Source organism: Pezoporus occidentalis, unplaced genomic scaffold (assembly GCF_034315485.1).
Source record: "Pezoporus occidentalis ecotype Australia unplaced genomic scaffold, CSIRO_AGI_Poc_V1 ctg112, whole genome shotgun sequence".
Classification (NCBI taxonomy): Eukaryota; Metazoa; Chordata; class Aves; order Psittaciformes; family Psittacidae; genus Pezoporus; species Pezoporus occidentalis.
In genome coordinates, this window is record NW_026912907.1 from 2,183,453 (window position 1) to 2,195,783 (window position 12,331).

Sequence of the window (12,331 nt, forward strand, 5' to 3'; positions counted from 1 at the left end):
GGCAGTATTGTTTTATAAAAAGACAAGATCTTCTCAGCTCCTTCCAACATTATATATTCCATTTGTATCTTACCTTTACTATATAATGAGGTCTTTTTCCTGAATCACAGCATGGTAACATATGACTTATGAAGAACTTACAACACCTACTGATCCTTATAGTAATGAAGAGATGTGCCAATACCTTGTTCAGACCAGAGAAAAATCTCTTTGTCCTCCTCTCCTTTGTGTCACCCACTAAATCCCACATAAAAATCACATCAGGTGGTTCTATTGCCAAAAGAAAAGCCAGGAGATTATAAAGGCAGCAATGCCTGAGTGAGAAATGTTTCTTATCATTGTAGAGATACACCACATATCTGTCTACAGGGGCATACTTGAATATTCATTTATTAGGGAAACCAGAGATTAAAGAATTTCATGCACTAGCATTCACTAGACAGTTATGATCACTAGCCCTCTTCTGACAGGACAGCAAGAGGTGGCCTTGGTCTCCAGGTCTTGTTCACTTGCTGTTCTCTCCTACAACCACAACATATCACCCCCTTCATACACTGACTAAACTCCATGTAGTTATGATTTCTTCCCCATGCTCCTTTCAGAAGGTCAATCCAGACTATCAGTCCTGTGTGGTTTGCTTGATTCCAGGTTAAGCTGGCTGCCGGCCAATTTTTATCTACATATCCTTGTGTGAATATTATTACCTTATTCCCACTTTACCATTATATCCTTGACCTGCACAGAAAACCATGTCTTAGCCTCTGGCCTACCACACCAAGTAAACCAAGAAATTTTTATCCATTTCCACAAAAAAAGATACTCCATTCTCCAAAATAAGCCTTCTTTGCCGGTGTTCAAAACAAATAACCTCTTCTTAAACTAGGGTAAACAGAATCTTAATCCATTCTTAAAGGTGAGAATTTAGGAGAGCCTCATGCTTTGAAACTTCTCTATTGCTGCAGGCTGTATGGTGGACCAACTACCATATCTACCTTTTCCACAGCTATAAGTGCCTCTAAAATATTAAAAAGCATAGTTGATCTTGCTTTATTTACTTCTTTTCACTGAAAAAGTCTTACTTCAAATACTAAGGAAAACCACTGTTTCTCACATTTGTGATTTCTGCCTTTTAGAACTAGATTTAATGTTTCATTTTACAAAGAAAATGAATGCATTGAGAAAGTAAATGTGTTAGAGAAGATGAAGCAGGCAGCCCAAATCTGTCTATTTGTCACTAGCTGCAGCATACAGCTGTAGAGCTCCAGGATCATGCGCTGCCAAGGGAACAGCAACCAATTTCAGGGCCAGGGCCAGGAAGCAAGAAGTTGGCAAGGATACACTTCTCCTTCTCCTATACAGACAAATGGCTAGGGCTCAGTCTAAGAGAGGAGGAGGAGGAAGGGCCATCCAAGCACAGACAGCCAAAGCCCCTGGGGAAAGGCTGACATTACAGGCAGCAGAATTTGCTGATAGCAATTTTTATCAGCTGGCTTCTGTCAGATTTAACCACATCATTTCCAGTACCAGCCTGAAGTGTGCTGTCCGCATCACTATATAAGCTTGGCTCCTGTCCACCAGAACAAACACATATTCTTTCAGCCTCTTTTCCACAGGGTAAAATATGATAAAAGATAGAGAATGGAATGTATCTAAGTCATGGCATGGTTTTCCTATAAATAGGCACTGAGAAGGTCAAATTATTAATCTAGAGAAAGGTAAGCAGATATGTGTTAGATATGAAACAAATAATGAAGCACCAAAAATGTACTAATTGCTGTTTTGGAAGTTCTACAATAATTAAAGAACACAAGGTAAATAATTGAGATTGAAAGGCAGTTTGTTTAAAAAAAAAAAAAAAGATAGTTATAGCTTATGAAATTGATAGCAATACAATAATTGAGGAATAACTTCAGAAAAATCAAATAAGACTAAAATTAAATTGATAACAAAAATATCTGCATTATATTTTCTCTCTTTTTTTCTCTTGCTTTCCTAATGCTTCCAGAAATAACCATTCACTGAACCTAGGGCTAAGGCAGAAAATATGGCAAATCATCCTTCTGAAACAGCTGAGAATGATAACTGTTAGACAGTATTGCATGAAATAAAAATGAAAGTCATTAAGCATAATCCTCCAAAGCTGGAAACTCTCAGGAAAGAGTTGTCATATGAATCTCTCCTCCCGAAAACAATACTTTGAAATTATATTACTTCATAAATGAAAGCAGACTGACCTGCATTTCCTTTTTATAACTACTCTTTAAAATTAGTGAATGACTTCATATGTTCACTATATTCAGTGGAAATTGCCACTGTTTACAAAAACTTAAGGAAAAAGAACAGGAAAATACATCATCCTTTCACTGTGTACAGGTGGCATCTTTTTGATGTCCAGTAAAAGAGTGATGTAGTGGTTAACCTCACATGAAACTGGTCTGAGGAATGACTCAGGCTTATGATTGTGTCACAGCTCTTCATTTTGGATTATTTCCAAAATTGGGAGGCTGGAGGAAACCTCTTCCCATTTCTTGATTATCTATCCTTCCAGAGCTCAGGGCTTGCGGGTGGATTAGTACTGCCGTCTTAATGAAACTGCAAAGCAAAGCAAACCAGTTTAATTCTGTGTTATGCAAGTAAGCATATAGTAAAGTAAACTGAACAGTCAGCTTGGGGGATTTAAACTATTGCACAAATCAAATATCAAACATTTCTCATCATTCTAACTGGGACTCCAGTTCTGAAAAGGGCCTTTCTCTACAGCTGCACTGAAAATACCCTAGTCACACTGAGACTTTTTAAATGGGGAAAAATCATTAACTTTCTACATTTCCTCTTTATTTTTAAAGGGATATCTAAAGCAAATCCCTGATCTCCATGACCTCCTCGCTGCTGGTATCCCCATCCTTCCTTCTTCAGTGGTTTAAAAGCTTTAGCTGAGTTTTACTCCATGGTAATACGTAGGGATAACAAGAGTGGACAGTTTCTCAATGCACCATAACCACTTGTTGGCACAAGTGTGAGATTTCATTCCCTTGGTGAGCTGCAGGACCAGAGGACTTTCTAGTCAAGAACAGAATACTTCAACGTGAGGTCATTTCTTCATTTTCCCTTTTTATCATATTAATAGAATGCTTTGATTGCTTTTCCAAACCTCTAAAGGGAAGAAATTCCAGAGTTATGGTTGACTTTTACTGCACAGGTGCTGTGGTTGGGCATTTCCTGAACACCTGTTTAACCAAACCTTTCCATCACCGCACCCCCCAATATAATTTGCAAATACTATTTTTAGTGTGTACATTACAAAAGACAATCCAAACCACAGCTTTAAGCCTGGACCCATTCTCTGTCCCCAGGGTAAGTGGCAGAGGATGGTTTCATCCACACAGCAGAACTCTTCCTTCCCCAGAGGAGGGGAGAAAAAATGCCTGCTGGAAATAGGTCCTGGCTTGTACTCCTCCTCTGGCTGAGCTCAGGCCTGGAGAACATCAGTTGGTTGGACCAAAATCATGCCAAACCAAGTGCTAAAAATTAAACTCCAGAGACCACTGCATGCAAATCATAGAACCATAGAATCCCAGAACAGTTAGGGTTGGAAAGGACCTTAAGATCACCTAGTTACAACCCCCCTGCCATGGGCAGGGACACTTCAAACTAGACCATGTCACCCAAGGCTCTGTCCAGCCTGGCCTCCACAGCATCCTTATAGACCCCCTTCAGATACTGGAAGGCTGCTATGAGGTCTCCACGCAGTCTTCTATTCTCCAGGCTGAACAGCCCCAACTTTCTCAGCCTATCTTCATACAGGAGGTGCTCCAGTCCCCTGATCATCCTCATGGCCCTCCTCTGTACTTGTTCCAACAGTTCCATGTCCTTTTCATGCTGAGGACACCAGAACTGCACACAATACTGGGATTGCTCTGACCCAGGTGTAGGACCTTGCACTTGGCATGGTTAAACTTCATGAGGCTGGCATCAGCCCACCTCACAAGCGTGTCAAGGTCCCTCTGGATGGCATTCCTTCCCTCCAGGGTATCAACCGAACCACACAGCTTGGTGTCATTGGTAAACTTGCTGAGGGCGCACTCAATCCCACTGTCCATGTCAGTGACAAAGATGTTAAACAAGACCGGTCCCAACACCCATCCCTGAGGGACACCACTCGTTACTGGTCTCCAGCAGGACATTGAGCCATTGACCACAATTCTTTGCGTGAGGCCATCCAGCCAGTTCTTTATCCACCAAGTATTCCACCTCCCAAACCGATGTCTCTCCAATGTAGACACAAGGATTTCATGCAAGACAGTGTTGAATGCTTTGCACAAGTCCAGGTAGCTGACGTCAACTGTTCTACCCCTGTCCATCAGTTCCCTCCTTGATCCTATGCTTCTTCTGTTTTAAGTGTATTTATTACCAGTAGGTTGGGCAGAAGGATCAAAAAGCAGGGAATAAATAAAGAAAATAAAGAGCTATTTATGGTAAAGGATAACTTTGGCCCAAGAACAAACATACATAAATTAACAATGAATATATTAGACTTCAAATTAGATGAAGGTTTCCAACTATGAGGTGAGTCAAATTCTACAAACATTCCCATAGAAGAGCAGTGGCAAGAAACTTAACTCACTTTATGCTGAAAACGGATAAACCTTCAAAAGGAAAGAATGATAGGTTCTCTTAATGACAGGGGTCTCAGCCTTCTACCTAAGTTTTAGTCCTTCCTACACTCCTAATACAATCAGACTTCATCAAATAAAGAGAAAAGGAATAATATAACATGGCTCTGAAGCCACTGTACCTGATACTGTACCTCTCTCTTCAGACTAAACGCACGATACAAAAAAAAATCACAATTACACAGTATTTTGTTTCCAAATGAACCCATTTTATCCTTAAACTCTCTAGGGCTGTAATTACTGTGAATAAGCTGACATGGACTAGCACAAATTGAGAGATGTAGGCAACAAATCTGGGAACGGAGATATTTATTTCTCAGGAATTTATCACTTCTAAATTACTGGCCTCAAAATATGAATATAACAAGGCACTAAGTAAGTGTGGTAAAAAAGATAAGTTATTTCTTTGAAAACAGAATTGTTCAAGCAAAGTAACATGGGGTTTTTTGAGTTGGTATAACCATAAATGCATTAGGCTACCCAAACTGATCTCATGACTGGCAAAGAAAAATATTTTAGACATAATTAGCAGCTGTTGTCTTGTCTGGTAATAAACATCTAGTCCCACTGTAGCTGTCCAAGATGGTGTATCAGCTTAAGTCTGCCTACCTCCAACACTGCCTGGCTTGGTGACTGTAGCGCATAATTGTCTTCTTGTTCTCCCGAAGTGGAAAACAGGGCAATATGTGATGAAAATTAAAAATCATGTGAAAGTTGGGGAAACAATGAGTATTTAAAGCAGTAACTATAACTCCTTGCAATGCTGTAGACAGTGTGTTTTACACTGTCTGCAAATATGCTCCTTGGAAGTATGAGCTCCAGTACTTTTGAGTTCTCACGCCAGTGCCTTTTATATTCCTGTTTAAGAAGTAATGACAAATCTCCCTGCTCTTTTGTACCTGAAAGAATATAGATACTGAAATATCCTACAAACGTGGGGATAGAATTTCTTTCCTAGAAGTCAAATCAACTACAGCATCTTGAAGACATCAGTATCCATAGAATAAACAACTGTTCTTTTTCTCATCTAACATGTCAGGGGGCATTCCACAGTAGATGGCTGGTGGATTTCATGAAGAGAGTACTTATTCTTCAGAGTTAGGACTACTAACTGAATCTGTTGAACAGAGTTGAGAACTGTTTTCCACTCCTCTAGTGAAATCCAGTACAGAAACCTCTGCAAATAAGAGTAAATTGTCCTCCTGGGCTGGGTATTCCATCATTTCAGAAATAGGACAAAGGTGCTGTTTGGACTGGTAAATTGAGCTATGCCAAACACTGTTATGCATAACCACTAGCAACTACCACAGCACGATGTACTACGGTTACATGCAAACTCGAGGCTTGGAAAACAGTCAATTTGTCTGTCCCAATATATACTCTAGTCTCTTTCTGGCCAAATGCCAAGATGTTGGATGGGCACCGTTCATCCCTGCAACCTCTCTCACCATAGAAGGAAACAGAGACATGCCATCAGAGTGATCACAGAGTACTCTGGCAGGTCTCCCTGATCTGAACAACTGAATAACTTTCAAGATCACACATGTAGGTTAATTCCTCAAAACCAAACATTGTGGTTTTGAGTGCAATCCAGATGAATCAGACTCCTCCTTAGCACACAAGTGAAAAAAAAAAAAAAAGACAAAAAAAAAAAAAGATGTTTTAATTGCTGCTGTCCTCTGATCTTCTTGGAACCTCAGTGGCTGCAAAACTTTACAAGAATTTCAAGGAGCCTCCCATGTCTATTAACATCTATTAACATCCGGGGGATCATCAGAACCCAAAGGGGGACTGCCAAAGATCACTGATCCAGCAGAATCAGTTTTTCCCCAAGATATGCTCTCAATGTACCATTTTTTTTCTAGCTGAAATTTCCTTATTCCTGTGATCTTTACATGCTCATTTTAGAATGCTTTAAAACTATAGTATGTTCAAAGAATAGCTGAAGGAAGCTTTTATGTAAGTCAAGAAATGGACATTTATTTTTTAGCAGATACAACTGTATCTTTACAGGCTTTGGTTGAGTTTTAACAGCATCAGTGCAACTTCCTATTTTGGGCTTATATTCCCGGACAAAAAAACTTTCTGTATTAAAACACATTATCTTTGGCATGCTAATTTTCACACTGTAAAATCCTAACAGAAACAAAACTGTCATTTTACTGCAAATTAAACCAGCAAATACCATAATAGACAGAAGCAGGTTTAGGCTTCCAATAAAAATCTGCCATTCCTTCTCTCCATCAGTATTTCAGACCAAGATGGTAGTCAGATGAACAAAGCCCCACTTTCCTTCCAGAAAAAACGGAGACTGCACTCTAGCTTTGTCTTTATGCTTTTCTCCATAGCTCCTTCTGGGCAAACGAATCTCACACAAAATCTTATAACTATAGCCTCCTTCACTGGCACTTCCTGAACAGATTTCCAACAGTCTGAAGCCACCTGGCTCCGCTCTTAGGCTGCACTGCGTGCTTCTTCTTTTTCCTGCATCTAGATGGCTTCTGGTTTTTTTAAGGAAGCATCATAATGTGGTAATGAGCTACTTATGCTGTCATTTCAATAAACAATCGCATTTCAATTCAATTTTTTTTTTTTTTTTTAGATACTTCCATTCATCCAGAATATTGCATTTACCCCCAGCTGGTCTGCCAATCTGTCCACAAATGAACTGGCCAGGTAGTGATTTTACCATGTAATAACATCATTATCCCTAAAAATCTCAGTCTATGCTGTTATTATGGAGAATCAAACATTTATACAGAAACTGCTTTTTGTGAATTAAACTTTACAGCCTGTTCGTCTGAGTGAAAATAATGCACCTAAATCCTTTTATGCACCTAATGCATAAAATGCATAAATGCACCTAAGTCCTCTTCTTTTATGGTGCTCAATGAAAGTGTCTCCATAGTGGTGTAGGTGTCCCTGTGGTCCTAAGTCCATGACTGAGTCATTCACTTGTTAATCAGTAATATTGAATAATCACAAAAGTTCTCCCCATCATTTGTATAAAGCACAAAGGGTGTATAAGACTTACAAGGAACCAACAGTCACTTTAGTAACTGTTAAGCATAAGAAGGCTCAATCATAAATTCAAAATATGTACTTTGATCCAATATTAAAGTATTAATACTCTCTTGTGATTATGCTCTGAGATTAGAATATATTAGTTCTCAACCACAAAGTAACACCTAGTATATTTTCTGGTATCAAAGATAGGGATAGTCTCTTAAGGAGATAGTTATCTCAATGTACTTCTTTAATATCAAAGTAATTCATATGATTTTCTGCACATCTTGCACATTTGCAAGATTTTTCTTTTCTGTAGAGAACTGATTCCTCTATAATCAAATAATTCTGTAAATAAAACCTAAAGAATCTTGAGGCTACTTTTTGAGTTTCTTGGCTCTAAATACCTCAGTTTTAACTTTCATTTGATTTCTATGTGCCTGAAGTAGGTTAAAAAAGCTTGTACTTCTTACTGTATGTTCTTAAAAAAAGTCAGGGGGAAGAGGAGTTAACTGAGCTAACGCTACAGACTGGCCCTCTGTGCCAGAAAGGCCTACAGATGCTCAGAGTCTGTAACAGATTAGATGGGATTAGTCTGTTATCTTTCTAATATGTACACACTGGTGTTTGCCTTCACAGTTTAGATGGCTTCACAAGAAAATTCTTCAGTTTTCCAAGCTGGTGAAGCAAACTCAGTGGCTTGGGCTGGGTCTGATTCTCCATATTCCCAAATTCTGGCTGTACCAGCCAGCTGCCAAGCTATTGGCATGCTGAGTGGGGTCATTCCTCTCACGGCTGTAGCTACAGAAAGCACAGCAGATACTCCATAAAATTCCAGAGCAAAGAGCTATTTCTTATTTGCAGAAGATGGTGAGACTCTTCCATTCACACTAGACTGGAAAAGCGTCATTTATACTTCAGCTGTTACTATTTCCATATACGCAGAACAGTATTCCTGGTGAAGGACAATCCTGCTGAGCGTGTGGAACCAAATCCTGTGAAGAGCTAGGATGACCAACACTGCTTTCTATAGTTTCCCCGTGAATAAATTCCTGTCACAGAACCATGACAGGAGCCTGGGTTCACCCTCAAGCATTTAGAAATGCAACTGAGGTAGGCCACAAAAAACTGAATGCAGTTTGCAGTTGAGCTCTGGAAAGCCACCATTCAATGTGCTGCTTGGTTTAACCCCAGATAGCAACTAAGCCCCACACAGTCACTCATTCACCTTCCCTCACGAGATGTGGGAGAGATTAGGAAGGGTGAAAATGAGGGTGAAAATGAGAAAACTCATGGGTTGAGATAAAGACAGTTTAATAGGTAAAGCAAAAGCTGCACATGCCAGCAAAGCAAATCAAGGAATTAATTCACCACTTCCCATCGGCAGGAAGGTGTTCAGCCATCCCCAGGAAAGCTGGGCTCTCTCACACATTACAGTGACTGAGGAAGACAGACAGTGTAACTTTGAATGACCCCTCTTCCTTCTTCTTCCCCCAGCTTTATCTGCTGGGCATGATGTCATAAGGTAAGGAATATTCCTTGGGTCAGTTGGGATCAGCTGTCCTGGCTGTGTACCCTCTCATCTTCTTGTGTACCCCCAGACTACTCATTGGTGTGAGAAGCAGAAAAGGCCTTGACTCTATGTGAGCACTGCTCAGCAAAAGCTAAAACATCTTTGTATTATCAACACTGTTTTCAATGTTGATAATTCAAAGCAGAGCCCAATGCCAGCTACTATGAAGAAAATTAACTTCATCCCAGCCAGAACCAGCACATGCTAATCATCCATGGCTAACCAGTTCTCATCAGTAAATCAAAAGTCAGAACTACGTTGGAAATGGGCAAGACAAAAACATGCTTTCTTATGGCTTATGGACACAAGTCATTAATAAGTTTAAGCCACTAAAATCTGAATTTCACAGAAAAAAAACTTCCCAAACCATACTGAGGTCAATGTCAGCAGCAATGCACCTGCAAATTGCCAGTGCAAATGAAGAGATGAAAAGGGGGCTATATAATTCCATTACAGCCAGGCTTGGTTAAACACAAGGGCAGGTTCAAGAACTCAGGTCAGGGATGGAGAGAAAAGGCACATAATGCCAGGGTGGTAAAAAAAGTTAATTAGACCCAAGAATGCTACCCTGTCTGCACAACTATGAGTAAGGTTACTGGACGCAGCTTTCCTGTCATGACTAACGGTGGACTGTGACGGAGCTCAAAGCGGAGAAAAAATAGAGTGTTTTCCATAAGGTAGGTAACTGCTACAACAGACTGCTCTTTCACACTTTCCAGGGCTTCTCCCCAGGAGACTAAACCTGTCATCTGTTCTAAGGAGGAAAGATGCCATAACATTTTAATTCCCTGGCCCTGCTTGATAAATGCATAGACTGTGGAAGCAGCTTTGGTTGATCACTGCTAGGTGATACATGAACTATCCTTTCAGTGAGTGGGGGCCTCGATTTTTTTTGTTGTTGCAGGCTTCCTCCTTTTCACTGCTTGTCTATTGTTCGAATCATAACCTTTTAGAGGAAGAGATTATTACTGTAAGCATATAAAACAGTCTGACAAACCTCAGAGGGCAATACAAGAGCTCCAAGGTAATGCAGCACAGTAATAACTAAGAAATGCAAAAAACTGTAATGAATTCATCAACAGTGTCATGTTGTAAAATATCAACCCATTTTTCTGGATTGGATGCAGAGGCACACAGAGATTAGACATTTATCTGCTCTACAGTGAAACAGAAATACACAGTGGAGTTGGGGATGGGTTCAAAAATCTTTCTGTAGCTGAAGAGCTCACCTTTACTTTGGCAGAAACCTAGTCTTTTGAAAAATTACCACTAACTGAAGGCTAAATCTAGACAAACTTTTATAATGAAATACCTCACTGTGTGCTCCAAGTATTTCTAATCTCCCTCAGGAAATAACTACTGACTTGGGCACACTCTTCTTCTTTCAGTCCGTGTTAATGTGTTTCTCAATTTTCACCAAAGATTGATGTCTCAGGAAACAAACGCTAGTTCCAGAAACTACTCTTCTTCACACTTAATGCATGCTCGGGAATGCATGCCTGTGTTCACCTGACAGCTGTCTTATCTGAAGAGGTCTCAAGTTCTGTTGCTTCTGCGGGGATGGATTTGCCAGCAGGACTCCACGTAGCAGAAATCAATCGTCATTTTTCCACACCCAGCACTAATATATTATTTACATAGGACGCAAATTGTAGCAGCATGTTTGAAGATCTGCAGGATCACCTCTATGCAAGCATTAGGAGGCACTGCTCAACAACTTTTCTACCGCAGGAGCAGGTAAAGGGAGTTTTCAGGCTACAGGTGAAATGCTCGTTCCAGCGCCCGACTTGTATTCCGACTTTCCGATTATGGAAAGGCAGCCCTGAAATGGAGATCGCAAATCCGGAATTGCCTCTTGGGTGTGCGCGCCGCTGCCGCAGCTACGTGCTGCGCTGAAAATACCGGCCAGCGCCTGGGAGCCCAGCCAGCGCGCCGAGCCCGCTGCATCCCCTCCGCGGGACGACACGGCCCCCCGGCGGCGGGAGGGGCCCCCACAGGGCCCCCCCCCCCCTTCTCAACGGCGTGGGTGGGGGGACCCAACCCAGGGGTTTGCCTCCCCGCCGGCAGCCTGATTGTTCTCGAGTGCCGCGGCCGCTACCGGCGCCCCCCGCGGAGGAGGCTGGAGACCCCCGCCCCGATCCGCCCTACTCGGCTGGGGTCAACTCTCCAGGTCACTGCCGACACCCCGGGCACCGAGCGGGAGAAGCCTTCTGCTCTCACCCCACCTTGCCAGGGCCGGGATAACGACCCCCCCCTTCCCGCACCTCCTGCGACCCCCCCTACCGCTCCCCCTCTAGCCCAGCGGCGGACGCGCTTCCCTCTGTGCAGGGATAAGGGCAGGGCGGGCTTGCTCCTGCCTCTAACTTCCCCTAAGTTAACTCGGGTTTCCCCCTCTCTGCGGGGTCTGTCTGGGCTCTCGCTCCTCCAGGAGGGCGGGAGGGAGGGAAAAGGCGTGTCTTGCCTGTGCTGCCGCTGCCGCCGCCGCTGCTGGAGGCAGATCGGAGATATAAAAGACCTGGCCAGGCGCCGGGGGTGCCTCCAGTCAGTGCGGACTCTCACGCCGCAGAGAGCGGGGCGCAGCGGAGCGCGCAGGGCGGCGGCGGCGGCGGGGGGCAGCAGCGCAGGCGGAGGCAGCGTGGGGCTCGCCGTGGGCAACCCCAATGCGTGGACTATCCGCTGCTGCGTTATGCTGGAGCTACAGTTCCGCTGAAGGGAGTTTGGGCACTGCCGGCTGGGCTGGACTGCAGCGCTGCTGTTCCTTATGAAGAAGGCACAAGTAAGTGAGGCCGGGGGGCGAGGGGCTGCCAGGGGGCAACGGCAGGACCGACCTGCAGAGCACGGCTGGACCGCCAGTCCCCGGCGGATGAAGGTCCGCAGCGGACAGGGGCGCTGCTGGAGCGGAGAGCGGTGCGCGGGTCGGGCAGCCTCCGGGCGAGGAGTGCGCACCCGTGTCCGTGGGGGTGTCCGCGGGGAGCCGGAAGGTGAGGGGCGCCGGGGATGGCGACCGCTGCCCTTGGTGAGTGGTTTGGGAAAGCGGGGTGGGAAGAAAAGAAAAGATACCGCCCGTCTTGCCGTCGTC

General features: G+C 43.2%; 1 protein-coding gene across 2 annotated transcripts in view; it reads left to right on the forward strand.

Moving 5' to 3' along the window:
• Nucleotides 1-11,665: 11,665 nt before the first annotated feature.
• KITLG (KIT ligand) overlaps nt 11,666-12,331 on the forward strand; it is a 58,731-nt gene continuing 58,065 nt past the window's right edge. The window contains exon 1 of one of the 2 annotated variants that reach the window (XM_062633725.1): nt 11,666-12,028. In XM_062633725.1, the coding sequence (XP_062489709.1) occupies nt 12,014-12,028 (15 nt within the window). In that variant the 5' untranslated portion in view covers nt 11,666-12,013. The remainder of the gene's footprint in view (nt 12,029-12,331) is intronic. The other variant, XM_062633719.1, reaches the window with a different exon arrangement.